Genomic DNA, 13432 nt, shown 5'->3' on the forward strand with positions numbered 1-13432 from the left:
CTTTGTGACATGTCTTAATAATCCCTTTATATACAGAAGTCCTCAGCACTCCCACATGTGCAGATACAAGTTGCATGTTAAAACAGCTGAAATTATGGGAAAAATCAATTCTCTCAAATCATTTGAAAATAAGGTCTACAGTATTGCAACTAAACTCCCCTAAAATGTCGAGAAATATGTTTTTTATACAGTTACACTGCAATCACAGTGAGTAAGCACTTGGATTACATGTTTCCATTAGTAATACCTACATGTCAAAATTAAGTCACTGGATTGTTTATGAAATCACTGTCCTTGGTAGGATAGATTTTTATGTCGGGTCAGTAAAACATAATAAAAGGAGATACCTTTCCTTCGGATCCAGCTGCATTAGTTGCTGATTCTGCATTAGGTGAAGGAAAGATGTGAAACGGGGCATCTCTGGGCGATCGCACAATTTCATTCTGCCGGTACAAGCGGTGGTGTCGAAGCTTTGACACCCATGCATCAAAAACGTCTTGGGATTTGACCTGAAAATAAACCATGAAAGAATGTCTCCTGGGAGCTGCCCAGCTTTCTGTCTGGTCCTTGTTTAAGGACAGCACTGGCATTCACAAAACCTACCTTCAAATGATAGATGTGTTCTTCTGTGTCAAGGTCAATTCTCCGAGCCTTCTTTTTTATTGACATCACTGACAAACCAATGTCAATACTTCCATGCAATTTGCCTTTCTGAATCTTAAGACAAGACAAAGGTGCATTGAAATGAACAGTAATATCCAGATATTACAACTAACACACAATATTAATTGCAGTGGTTCAATGAAACCGGAATGCATATATTGTATTAAATTAAATTAAATTAAATTAAATTAAATTGCTGTATGTTTACATTTTTTTTTATATTTAAAAAAAAAAAAAATGCAGTTAGCAAATTGCAATTGCATTTCACAAAACCAAACACTTTTAGACACATTTGATCAAAAGAGTATAAATGACCAGGATGGTGAGGGAATCTTATTTTTCAAGGTGCGTATTTCTCATCCACTATTTTGTCAGGACACAAATTTACATGATTTAAAACAGGCTGACATGAAATAAAATTCAGTTTCTATATGTCTGATTAATGAAAGGTTTGAATGAAGATGTTGTTTGTAATGTATGATGTCAGGAAATGTATATGAAAAAGTCATGGAGGCACTGACTGTATGGTGTCTCAAAGCTTAACCAATTGTGTTCAAATAAATCAATGCAAAATATATCCAGTATTCTATGTGTATTGTGCACTGAAAATATGAAGCTTCAGTATAACTTTGATGTGTTGAAAAGATCTAATCTTTAACTTTTTTAATTCAACACTACAGCATAGCAGCAGATATTTTACTCTGTCTCATTTTGAAATCTATGTTGCATTCATTCAAATCCAATGTTGGCCACATTTACAAATTATACTATATTGCTAAGCTGATGCAGAGCTTATATAATTAATTCCACAAACATACCTACTTATTTATTTTCAATACACTGCACTTGTTACTGTATATAAAAAAAGATACTGCTTGAAAATGCTGTAGAGTGCTCTGTTCAGAGCACTGTATTCATGCTGTAATTTGGCTTCTGCATGCCATTTTACCTTTATTTCTGACTAGCGTTATAAAATGTTTGCCAGTTTAGTAAATGATAATGATTTCACAGTGCAATGGCGACAAAAAATTGAAAAGCATTCTCCATTTTTCAGAAGAGCAGTGTGTTTTGCCAATCATTTTTAAGTTCTTATAAACAAATATATTGGAATGGATAGAAGTCCAAGTGAGTCTTTGAGCTAATTTTGCTAATGCTTCATCCCTGTGTAGTGACTCCTTTAAACTTTACTCAGCAGAACCCACAATGGCTGGGGTCTAGAGGCAAACACAATAAGGATACAGCAAGACTGCACAATCCATACATTCATTAAAGGTGACTTACATCAATGGGAGACTTGGAGTACTTCAGGATTCCATTATCCAACACAAAAAATCTCTGTGTAAAGAATGCAAGGGACCAGTTACTGAAAGCATGGGAGGTATTTTGTTTTAGGAGATTTGTCTTTTATTCATTGAATAACAGTTTTTTCAGCACAAAATACATTAATGGAAAATATAGTCAGAAAAAAAAAAAATTGGTCAACTTGCTTACAATTATGTTTACTGTATGTTATAAATATTTCCAGTGTACTGTATGTATAGTAGATCAGCAGAACTACTGACACACATTATGACCTTATAACCTTTGTGTTTGGAAAGCCTATTTGAAGCTTAAACTCTTCCACTTTTACATATGTGCATAATTGACAAAAAAAATGATTTCTTTTGGCATCTGTATGCTGTACTGCAATTCTAAACATTATTTTCTTTTCCTTTAGAAGTTTTGCAAGGGTGGAGTATGACCTTAACAAGCTCTCCATAAACAGCATGTCATACAATAGTTAACTTTAGGAAATGTAATATCTGTAAGTAATTCCTGTTTGTTAAGAGAGTTTTTAACAAAACAGAACAATGGTACTCTATTGGATTTCACCACAAAACAATAAATCACCTTATGCCAGCCTTTCAAGGGCCACTTTCGCTTCTTCAGCATGAAGCCTTCATGTTTTTCTGGCTTCTGGACATTTGTTTGCCCGATCTTCAGGCCCTCAATGATCTCCCAGCTGTCACCCTCCTGCCAAAAGAACAACAGAGTTTACACTTGTTTATTCACAGCTCTGCGCAGGACAGCTTGTCTTGCGGAGAATGGTTTTCAAACTTTTTTTAAATTATGAGGATGCCTATCATTCAAAGATCTGTGTCCTCTGCATTTCCAGTTCATTACCTTTTCCTTACTCAGCTTTCCAGCACCCTTACTTCCTAAGGTTCTTCATGTGGAAGTGAAGATGAATGTAAAGTAGCAACCTATCATTAATAACACTGAAAAAAAAATGGTTTGACAAACGAAGGCTAATTTAAGATCTCTGCATAGGTCAGACTTAAGCAATAAGCTTTGACAGCCTAACAAAATACAGGATGCTGAAAAATTTGATAACCCTCCTGTGGAGTTAATGCCGAAGGCAAGTACAGAAATGACCTGAAGGTACATTGGATTATGCAGCCAAACGATTTGACCGTACTACTGACATGTAAAGTAATATAGCAATTGTGGACACAACTAGCTAAAGTTTTGTTGAACCAGAATGTTATCATAACTATACAATTAAAAAATTATATATATAAAATAGGTTTTAGAACCATAAAATAATTTCACTGCCTACATCCATGGCATGTAGAATATAATCTAATATAAATCAAATTCAATGGTTTTAAGCCCTTACACAGAATGTATTACTGAGGCAGAGGATTGATTTGTAATGTTTTCTTCTTATGTATGCTACTACATCTCCTTTGGAAATACTGTTAACTTGGTGACCATGCTGTCCTGCCCATCAAAGACAATAATGAGCTGATTCATGCCTCACCTCACTGTTGTGAATAGCTGGTCTGTGAAGTATTAGAAATCCATTAGCTAGATTTTTTTTTTTAATACCCCCCTTTTAAAGCAGCATTATCCAACACTATTGTACTATTTTGGACTAAAATAAATGTGTTTTACATTTTCTACAGTCTTCTCTTGTTTAACCCTCTTTACACTCTAAGGCAATGTTATTCCTAAAAGGTTTATTTAATACAAAGCTGTCTTACCCATTTATAAAGTAATGCTGCCTGGATTCCTTTGTGAGTTATAATCTCAAGACAGAATTTAAGATTGAGTGCTTCAGTTATGAAGTATGAAATACAAACATCTGGGAATTATGGCTTTCGTTATTGGCAATGTATTCTTCAGGAGCCTGCATAGCCTCTATCTTGCTTACACGGACGAATTCCAGTATAGATTTTGTTCATGGTTCCTTTTTTAACAGCAGTGCAATTTTAAAACCCAAACTACCTTGCGGTATAACAACAGCAGTCAGTAATTAACAAAATAGCCTAGATAAGAACTGGATCAATAATGCACATGGTTTAGATAAGAACCTATTGTCAAGTCATCCGTCTTGAGCAAGGGTACTTAATAAAAAGGCTGTGTTGTTCAGATAACATGCAAATAAACAAAAGAATTATAAATGCACTGCATTAATTATATCCAAATTTGGTGCATTTAATTTTCTCTCTATGATGGAAAACATACCAATTCGCTTTCATTAAACCCAAGAAAAAAGTTTAACTCACAGATTGAGAGATGCCACAGATTTGGATACTCTAAATTTGTACAACACTTCCAGTCGGATAAGCAGCTCTACACAGATATGTAAGTGTGACAACCAGACAGATGAACAGGTGGACAGACAGGTCATATCCACAGACAGGGATAATACATGAATAATAAACACAGCTGAATAACAACCTTTACAAATCCATGAATTGAAGCATTACAAAGCACTACAATGGAGGCATTACATTACCAAGCTGCTGCGACTACAGAATGCAAACACTGCAGTCACACACATCACAGTCCTAGAGTACTCTTGTGTCTATTTATATTTTGTGACAGTGGTTTTGTCATGTGGACCAGTGCCAGAGCCATGCTGAGACCAGGAGAACTATATTTTAAATTAGTCCACAAGCTGGATTTCAGCAAGTCCCAAAAGGTAAGGGTCAGTCGCATTTTCACCACTGCATCTCCACGGTTACAAAGAAAGTGTTCTGTGGTGGCTGTGGTTTTGTTTAAGTTATGATGGGCAAATGACCGACAAGAATACCAAGGCAGGGGCCCTTAAATTGAGGGGTGATGGATGTTAAATTTTCTGTCTTAAATGAGATCCCCTGGGCATCATAATTGCCAGCCGACTGGTGAGCACTGCTACTGTAAATGTTACAAGCACCACACAATAAGTTGAGTTTCACAAATACAGTCCCAAGAAGAAATCTTAAGAGAAAGCTGCAATGTTTCATAATCCTGTTAAATTTTACAGTTAACGCACATATAATAATGTTGATTAGGTACAATATACAGTAGATAGCAAACTGAGAAGTCTCTTTTAAGTCAGCTTTCTGCACGTAATGCTTGGAAAATGAATAGTGTAGGCGTATCAGATTTGGTGGACCACTAGAAGAGAAACAGCTACTTGTATAACAAGCGCACTTGCTGACTGAGGTTTAAAAATAAATAAATAAATAAATTCTGGCCTGTGGCATGGGATTACACAAGAGGCTTTTTGGCCCAGAGACTAACGTACAAAAACGACTTCAGCATGCCCAGTGGGCACAGTACACCATCTTTTAAGAATTACAGTAGCTACTGTAACACAATGGAACATTACACTCATAGCAACATCCAACTTCTCACATGCTCAAAACTTGAGGTGTCACTATTGTTTTTTTGGGGTTTTTTTTCTAATTGTTAGTGTGAAACAACACATCACACAGGCAATATATAAAAAAAAAATCAAATCATTCGATTATACTCAAAACAATTACATTATAACACGGGCATTAAAACCTGCACACTGTTAGTTTCTGAAGGTTAAACAGCTTACAGTGTGGTTCACTGACCTTTACGAGAGAGATGCTCTCAGTATCTGGCACCGTATCGCTGAGAAAGACGTCACTATCAGAAGAGTCACTTCCTTCTAACAGCACAGTGCACTGAAATAATTGGATAACAGTTATGAAAGATGTATAATCCTTTGGCTATAATGTACTAGTACAGTAACAGTAGACAATTCAAAAGAAACATCTGCTTAAAAATGCATGAAAGTAGTTTCAGATTGAAATGTATTGTATTTCCTATATTACTTTACAGTGTTTGCGATCATTCATGAAGGTTCTGGGTTATGTTGCTCCTATACCAAATTACTACTCCTTCCATTCAAATGATTTGAGAATGTGACCTTTCAGCTCAGCCTGTCCCTTTTATTCTTCACTTAAATAAACACTTAAATAACATGAGAAAGCCCTGGCACTTAGTATTCACAAAGGCAGACAGAGAAACTTTATTTAAAAAAAAAAAAAAAAAAAAACACCTCAGTATTGGAACAACCAATGCATACCAATCAATCGTGACAAAACTATATTTTTAAGAATAACAGATATTCACAAAACTGTTCCATATCATTGATGGCTTCTATAACTACAGAGCTTAAGCTTTGCGTTTAATCTATTTAAAAGGCTGTTTTAATTAGCCCAGGCCATTTATAGACATGAAACAGACTCAAAAAGCCAGCCCCAGAAACCCTTCAAATAACATGATTTACATTTCCATTATTCATAGTATTTATCTGGAGATTTTATCAGTAATGTGGATTTAATTAACACCAACATAATCTTGCAGAATCTCTCTGAAGCAAGAGGTGATCAGCACTTGACTGGTACGCTTCGGTAATTGATGCTTACAGAACGATAACTGATGCTTACAGAAAGCAAGGTAATCGGTAAAGATTAGTTTCAATCGTCTTTTTTATGCTTTCATGTAATGTTTTCTTTATTATTTCAAGTCACCAATCTCAAAGTATTATTTCAAAGGCAATCCCTGAAATGACCACATTAAATTCTCATGAAGAGACTAATAATGTCCTATTACAGAGTCCAGAAGCAGAGAATAATTCATATATATATATATATATATATATATATATATATATATATATATATATATATTTGTTTTGTTGGCTTTCCCTGGATATTGTATGTGGTGCACCTCTTAGAATTCAGTACTGTGAAAATGACTGACACCTTGTATGCTTATCAGCAAATTCAGCGACAGGCTGGCATTGCACGTCCCATGCTGACACCAATAATGCCTATACATCATAGGACTAACATTAGTGTTGTTTCTGGGGTGCTGCAAACATCTTGGAATATGCCAGGAAATATATGTGATTGATGTTGATTACATTTAGCGAATAGTTTGTTTAAATTCTGCCTTCAACTCGAGAGGTCAAAAAATGTTTTTGTGCGAACCTCTCCCTATTGTCGGTGTTCTGTACTAAAAGTACTGTAAATACTGAATTCCCAGAATAGAATCAATATAACAACTTAAAAACAACAAATACATTTCCTTTCAACATTAGCATTTCCAAGTATATTCTCGATGGAGATATATTTTCAGGAAAATACCATTAAAAGATTTTTCATTTGGGTTTGTTTACCAAGGACATGGTTAATGGGTCATTGATCTGTATTACCAGCAGCGTATTCTTTAATGTAACATCTTATTATGAGCAAAGCCCTCAAAGAGTTTGAGATGATACATTTCATTTTCGTTTTCTATATTTGCATGTAACTTGTTGGCATGAAGCACCCAGAAAATCGATACACATATGGTATAAAAATTACTGACCATTCTCTGAAACTCCATGGTCTTCCAATGAAAATGTGCATGCCCTGAACATGGTTGGTTCTGGGTAACCAGGGTAAACCAGGATTGACTGTTAAAAGTGAATTCTTTAACAATACAACTCAAACTGTGCCTGTGGTCTGGCATACCGAGTTTTGTGGCCAAATCAATACCATTCCATAAAATTGCTTTTGTTATTTTACTTGCAATATACTCCAGTACAGATGCTGGTTTTAAAATACATCTAGGCACCCCTTGTGTGTACCTGCTAGAAACTCTATGTCACAGAGCTGGAGTGGAGGAGCTCTGTTGAGCTTTATGAAAGGATTGTGCTGTGGGCCCAAATGTTAGTGGCAGGAAAGACACTCAGAGACAGGGAGCTGCACTTTAAGCACTAGAGTGCACATTTAATAAACATACAGCACAAGGTCATAATAAAGAGTCAAACACAAAACTTACACAAGCCAGGCTGAGCTACACCTTCACTGGCTTTCCTTCTCCAAACACCCCTTTCCCTCCTCCCAGCTTATATTAAACCTCAAAATAAAATGCTGCCCTGAGACTACCACAGCCTACTAATACTTGCTGCACTGTATCTATTATTGTATTCAATAAACCAGAAGAATAATCCATGTAATTAGCATTCCAGCTTTTACAGTGCATACATACAATCTCACCAAAGACTGCAAATATAGAACTTTCACAGCTCCATAGGCCAATACGACCGCTGTCACAGCTGTTAGAAATGGACCCGCTGTTTTGTAACGCAGCATGTTTTGCCGTCCTGTCCATGTACAATATTTGGTTTTGGTGATCACTCATTATTACGAGACGAGCTCAACGCGAAAGTATGAAACGAACAAGGCGGCGAAAGCAATTAGCCGTCTTAACAGCATGAGGTTGCGCAGAAAACGTGCTTGCATCACGGCTTTAGCAATGCATGTTGATTTTTTTGCTTTTTTTCACAAGGGGGGTTTATTTTAGATCGACAAACCTCTGCAGTACGCTTTATCTCAGTCATCATCACTAATTTTGTGGCGATTATTTTGTGACTTATTTTTGTTATTTTTTGGTGTTGCCATGATAACGGTTCTGCTCACTGTAAAATGTAAAAATCAGATGTTCGTAGTCGCTAGAAATGACAAAAATACCGTGCACCTATTTACCGTCTCACCAGAATTTGCACTACAGTTGTAAAAAAAAAAGGCAAATGAAAAAGAGCTCCGTCTGATATGTAACATTAACGTATATGTAAAAACAAACAATTAACACAGCAGCGCTTGAGCCTCTACTTGAAAGTTTTAGGTAGCAAAAGTAAACAAACCAGATTAAGCGCGTACACGCAGCGATCTCTATGGAAAGCCACCTGGGACAAAAACGCGTTGTGCTGTTTTAGAGCTTAGAGCACAAGTCAGTATGAGATAGAAAAAAAGGCATGGACGTCATTCTGAAATGCCTCGCTTAAACAATCCTGACAATGTTGTGTTGTGATATATATATATATATATATATATATATATATATATATATATATATATATATATATATATATATATATATATAGAGAGAGAGAGAGAGAGAGAGAGAGAGAGAGAGAGAGAGAGAGAGAGTGTTGCAACTTTCTGTTTTGTGGAATGTAATAACGAGATTCAAAACGGTGAGTTTTTTGCCCTTCACTTTACAACACCATTTCCACGTTTATTTTATTTGAATGGTTTAAAGTTAAATTTCAGTTTTCGTCTGCTTGTTCAGTTACAAAAAGGCACAAGTAAATCTCATGCTATTACTTCTATGAAAACGTGTCGATGGCCACTGTTTACTGTGAAGAAACGGCAATGTCAAGGAATGAAAAAAATGAAAAAATAAATGAAATGCGTTGTCAATTTATTTTGGAAATAAACAAAATAACGTTTAACTTGAACTGCTGTTTGGCATCCTTTGTTTTGTAGTTAATTCACTGGAGTAAAGTAAGTCCCACAGAACATATTCTTTACTCCTGGGATATTTTTCTATTTTAATGTGTTACATATTGTAAGGGCTAACTGTAAAATAAAGGCAAGACGGCCACGCCCCCTGCCGCTATGATGTCTCTGCCTGCGTTCAGATTAATATAATGGCTTTTATTACTGGTAACGAACATTTAAATTATGGGCGAATATCCGAACACAAAAACCATGTGTGCGTCCAGTACTGTAAAATACAATGCAGTACTTCTCTTCATGTACAATTCTTTTGTTTTACTATAGTGCTTAAAAAATTATTAACATACATCAACAAAATATTCCTGCATGCAAACCCTTTGTATTTAAAGAAAAAGGAATGAAACATTTACCAGAAAACCTACTGAATGCAGCTGTATACAATAGCTGCTGTATTTAAGCTGTGCTTTATAAATCAGTAATATACAGTAAGCAACACAATAAGATTCTTGGGAGTTTCATGGTTTTTCATAAAAGACAAGAATGTAAATAAACTGAAAAACTGTTATAATTCTGTTGACTAGATACTGTATTTACTTGCCAAAGTCAACACTGTTTGTTCAGTGTTCTCCTAAGGGAGTTATCTTGATGATAATAAACTCACCTGTTTACCTGAAATGCAACACCTGCACCAGTACAAATAATTTAAGGTGATCTGATTTAGTTGATCATGACCCTTCATCAATTATTAAGTGAGCCTTAGGAAAGTAGTGATGTCAAATCTTCCATTCAAGACTACAGTTGCTTTTGTGAAAATGTATTCCATACATACATGCTGTGACCTCTCAGTTTAATTAAAAGGGCAGACATTATTTCCAGTCTGATTCTCAAGTAACTTTATATGCATGGCTAGATTAATCTTTATTTCAGTTCGTGTGAGCATCAGGAATAAACAGAGTGAAAATGAACATTATACTGAAGGTACAAAAATGGTTCTAGATTGTGTATGTTGAGAAATGCTTCCAAAACGTTTATATTTAACATTTGCAATATTCTGCATTTTACAGCCAAAAACTTGTAATAAATGGATACTTGACACACCTTTTGAAGTTTAAAATCAAATAAAAAACTAAACATTTTTGATAAGATGAAGTAGTCAACCCACACATCATTAGGTGGAATAATTAATGCATGATGTTTCATGTTTGTAATCGATTGTGCTAGCCAGTCATATTGTAATCTAATGTGAACAATGACTACAAGCAGATCCAGCACATCTAGATACTGTAAAAGCAACATACAGTGTAGACATACTATACTGTACTGCCTCATTACTGGAAAGCCTTAGTTTGACAGCTTATTTCACCACTAGGCTCCCCTTCTTTTGGCATTTCTCATGTCTTCATTTACTTTGCTGACAGTTCTTGTCCACTGCCACATTTCTGTCTCTGCAGTACAGTGAGGACTATGACGTGAGGGCTGTAGAGTGAAAAAATGTGTTTTGGAAAACAGTAACACCTAACACAAAGGTACAGAGAAGTGCAACCAGACTAACCCCTTGACAAATGTATGAGGAAAGGTTAACTGAAATGAAATATTTCAAATAGAAGGAGCTTTTTTTTTTTTTTTACACAGCAAACCATCTACCAGGAAGGGACATGTCTTAATGTATACAATATCTTATGCACCTATAGTTCATAGACAATTCAAAAAAGGTATGCCAAAGACAGATAAGGGAAATACGTGAAAAGGAAATCCTGTTTGTCTTACCTGCCGACTGTCTCTGTGGGAAGAAGTCGAAGAGCCACTCTTATGTGTTGGTGTTGATGTTTTGTGGACAGGGGTTAATGTTTTCTCCTCTGAACTCATGGTTCTGAGTTGGTGGCCACGTTGTTGGTTTGCCATTGATACCCAAGCTGTCTTTCCTCAGGATGCCAGTACCAACCTAAAGGGCATTATTCCATTCGTGGAGTAGAAGCAGCCTGACAATATGTACCCTCTCCTTACCTGAAACAAATAAACAACACCATTAAATATGACACCATTAACATTACATATTAACGTTTTCCACAGGTGCACAGTTCATTCAGTTATAATAGAATAAATCATGTATGAATAGTACAGTAACTAGAGAATGCTGGAAGAGCACACATGCTGTACATTAAACTACTTAAAAATAAAACAACGTGGGATCAGTCTTTGAGCTTCAGTATTATAATTTCTTCCTTCAATCCGCACTGCTTAGCTTTCACCCACCAACCTTGAAATGAATGAGTCACTGATGCGGGACTCTGATTTCTAGTTGTTTTGTTATTCTGAGAACAAATACAGGGTCAAAATGTACATATCTCATAAAAATAGTTTGTTGTTGTTTTTTTTTTATTTGTTTTTTTATAAAAGAAATGGCACTCTAATATACCGGATACTCAAAATATAGGTAAGGTAACATTTGCATATCTTTACTTCATACACGTTCACAACTGTGACTTTCTCGAGGATGGAATGCCATAAATTAACAACATGTAGCCAATTCAAGACAGTTATCTTCCCAATCTTACAATTATGTTGCAAGTAGAATGTAATAAAAATGTAAGTACAACGAAGGACTTGATTCAAAGGGAATGGGAATTGGGAATTGATTTTAAAAAGGAATTGGAAATGGAACGTATGGAATACAGTACACTGCACAAGGGGAAACACTTAGTCACAAAATAATATACAGTTAAAACGATCACAATAATGAGGATTATTAAGTATCACATTTCAGATTACAGATTATTGTTTCAAACCTAAAATTGTGTTTCAAGTCACTGTGTATACAGCAAAATAAGAAAGAATATCAAGTCAAGACAGTTTGTACTGCATGTTAGCACTGTATTTATCACCAGACTTTAGCATTTAACATGTCTGGGGAGACAAAACAGATACCCATTTACAATTCTCTAAGAATTTTTTAATGTATGGCATCCAGGTCAAACCTTTCTGCAGCACACAGCAGCTCCCTGCATTTCAATGCCCTGATGCTAAGAATCAGTGCTTCAGGCACTAGCTATTTCCAACCAGAACGACAGGCTGGTGACAGACCTATTTATTGCTTTCCTTTTGTGCTGGGCAATCCTCTATTGTATGTAATTAATAATATGTCATGATCACATCTTCATCCACTCACTGAGCTGCATTCTGTAATGCATGTAAAGCTACATATTCACCTTTCATAGCAACCTTTAGCTATCTAAAACAGTGAACTATTTTTTTCTTTTTTAGGTGTAACAGTAGTAACGTTTTTATTTAAGTGCCTTTCACAGTGGACCCTCATCACAAAGTGTTTCACAGAGGTAGGCTGCGAACTGTGCAGTATTTGCAGAGTCACTTACAATAGGACATTGATTTAACATCTCATCCGCAGAATGGAGCACAAGGAAATTAAGTGATTTGCTCAGGGTCACACACTGAGTCAGCCAGGGGCAGAGGTGGGATTTGAACCAGTGACCTTCTGGTTACAAGCCCTGCACTTTAACCACTGGACCACACAAGTGTTTTTTGTATGGGAATAATGAGCATTACTTAAATTCCCCCTGTATTCATTATCAAAAGTGCAAGACGCATTTTAAATATATTTCCCTGACGCTACACTACAGCACTGTTTTAAGGTATTCTTTACTTGCAGAGATGCCAGGTCAGTGGTGTACTTGGTGCCTGTACTACAGGTTAAGTTTTGACTGATTACATTCTTTTCCCAGCTGCTGTGTGAATAAATGATCCACATTAGCAGAGTAACTCTATGACTCTCGTTAAATATGAAAACTATTGTACAAAGTATGTGCCTGCTGTTCAAACTCATGACAGAGACTGTGGCAGTCCCTATATAATTATTTTTCTAAAAGTAAATGTCAGTTTACCCATCACATACACAGACAGATAGAGTGGCGATCCTAGTTATTATCTTCCAGTGCTTGCAGTGTGACAATAGAAACGTCAACACCTCGATCCAAGCCTACTCAACATGTGAAAGTAAATTCAAGTTCACAATGCAATTTCATTGTACATCTGTAGATATTATAATGAACTATTTTCCTTATAACTACATTACACCAAAAATTCTAACTGACTGCCAAATTCTTAATTTTCACGGTCAAAGGTTTTGAATTTCATGGCTATGCTGTGTTGGGTTACACAGCAGTGGGTTTAACAGC

At 35.8% G+C, this 13432-nt stretch overlaps 1 protein-coding gene across 4 annotated transcripts in view; it reads right to left on the reverse strand.

The window, feature by feature from the left end:
• LOC121322194 (oxysterol-binding protein-related protein 6-like) overlaps positions 1 to 13432 on the reverse strand; it is a 43695-nt gene that overhangs the window by 21504 nt on the left and 8759 nt on the right. For 3 of the 4 annotated variants that reach the window (XR_005951006.1, XM_041261790.1, XM_041261788.1), the window contains exons 2-7: positions 11010 to 11246; positions 5538 to 5630; positions 2554 to 2676; positions 1945 to 1998; positions 604 to 717; positions 348 to 509 (exon numbers count right to left, since the gene is read on the reverse strand). Coding sequence is in view for 3 of the 4 variants with exons in the window: in XM_041261790.1 (XP_041117724.1) it covers positions 348 to 509; positions 604 to 717; positions 1945 to 1998; positions 2554 to 2676; positions 5538 to 5630; positions 11010 to 11144 (681 nt within the window). In the remaining variant the exon portion in view is untranslated. The remainder of the gene's footprint in view (positions 1 to 347; positions 510 to 603; positions 718 to 1944; positions 1999 to 2553; positions 2677 to 5537; positions 5631 to 11009; positions 11247 to 13432) is intronic. The other variant, XM_041261789.1, reaches the window with a different exon arrangement.

The sequence above is a fragment of the Polyodon spathula genome, chromosome 10 (genome assembly GCF_017654505.1).
Source record: "Polyodon spathula isolate WHYD16114869_AA chromosome 10, ASM1765450v1, whole genome shotgun sequence".
Classification (NCBI taxonomy): Eukaryota; Metazoa; Chordata; class Actinopteri; order Acipenseriformes; family Polyodontidae; genus Polyodon; species Polyodon spathula.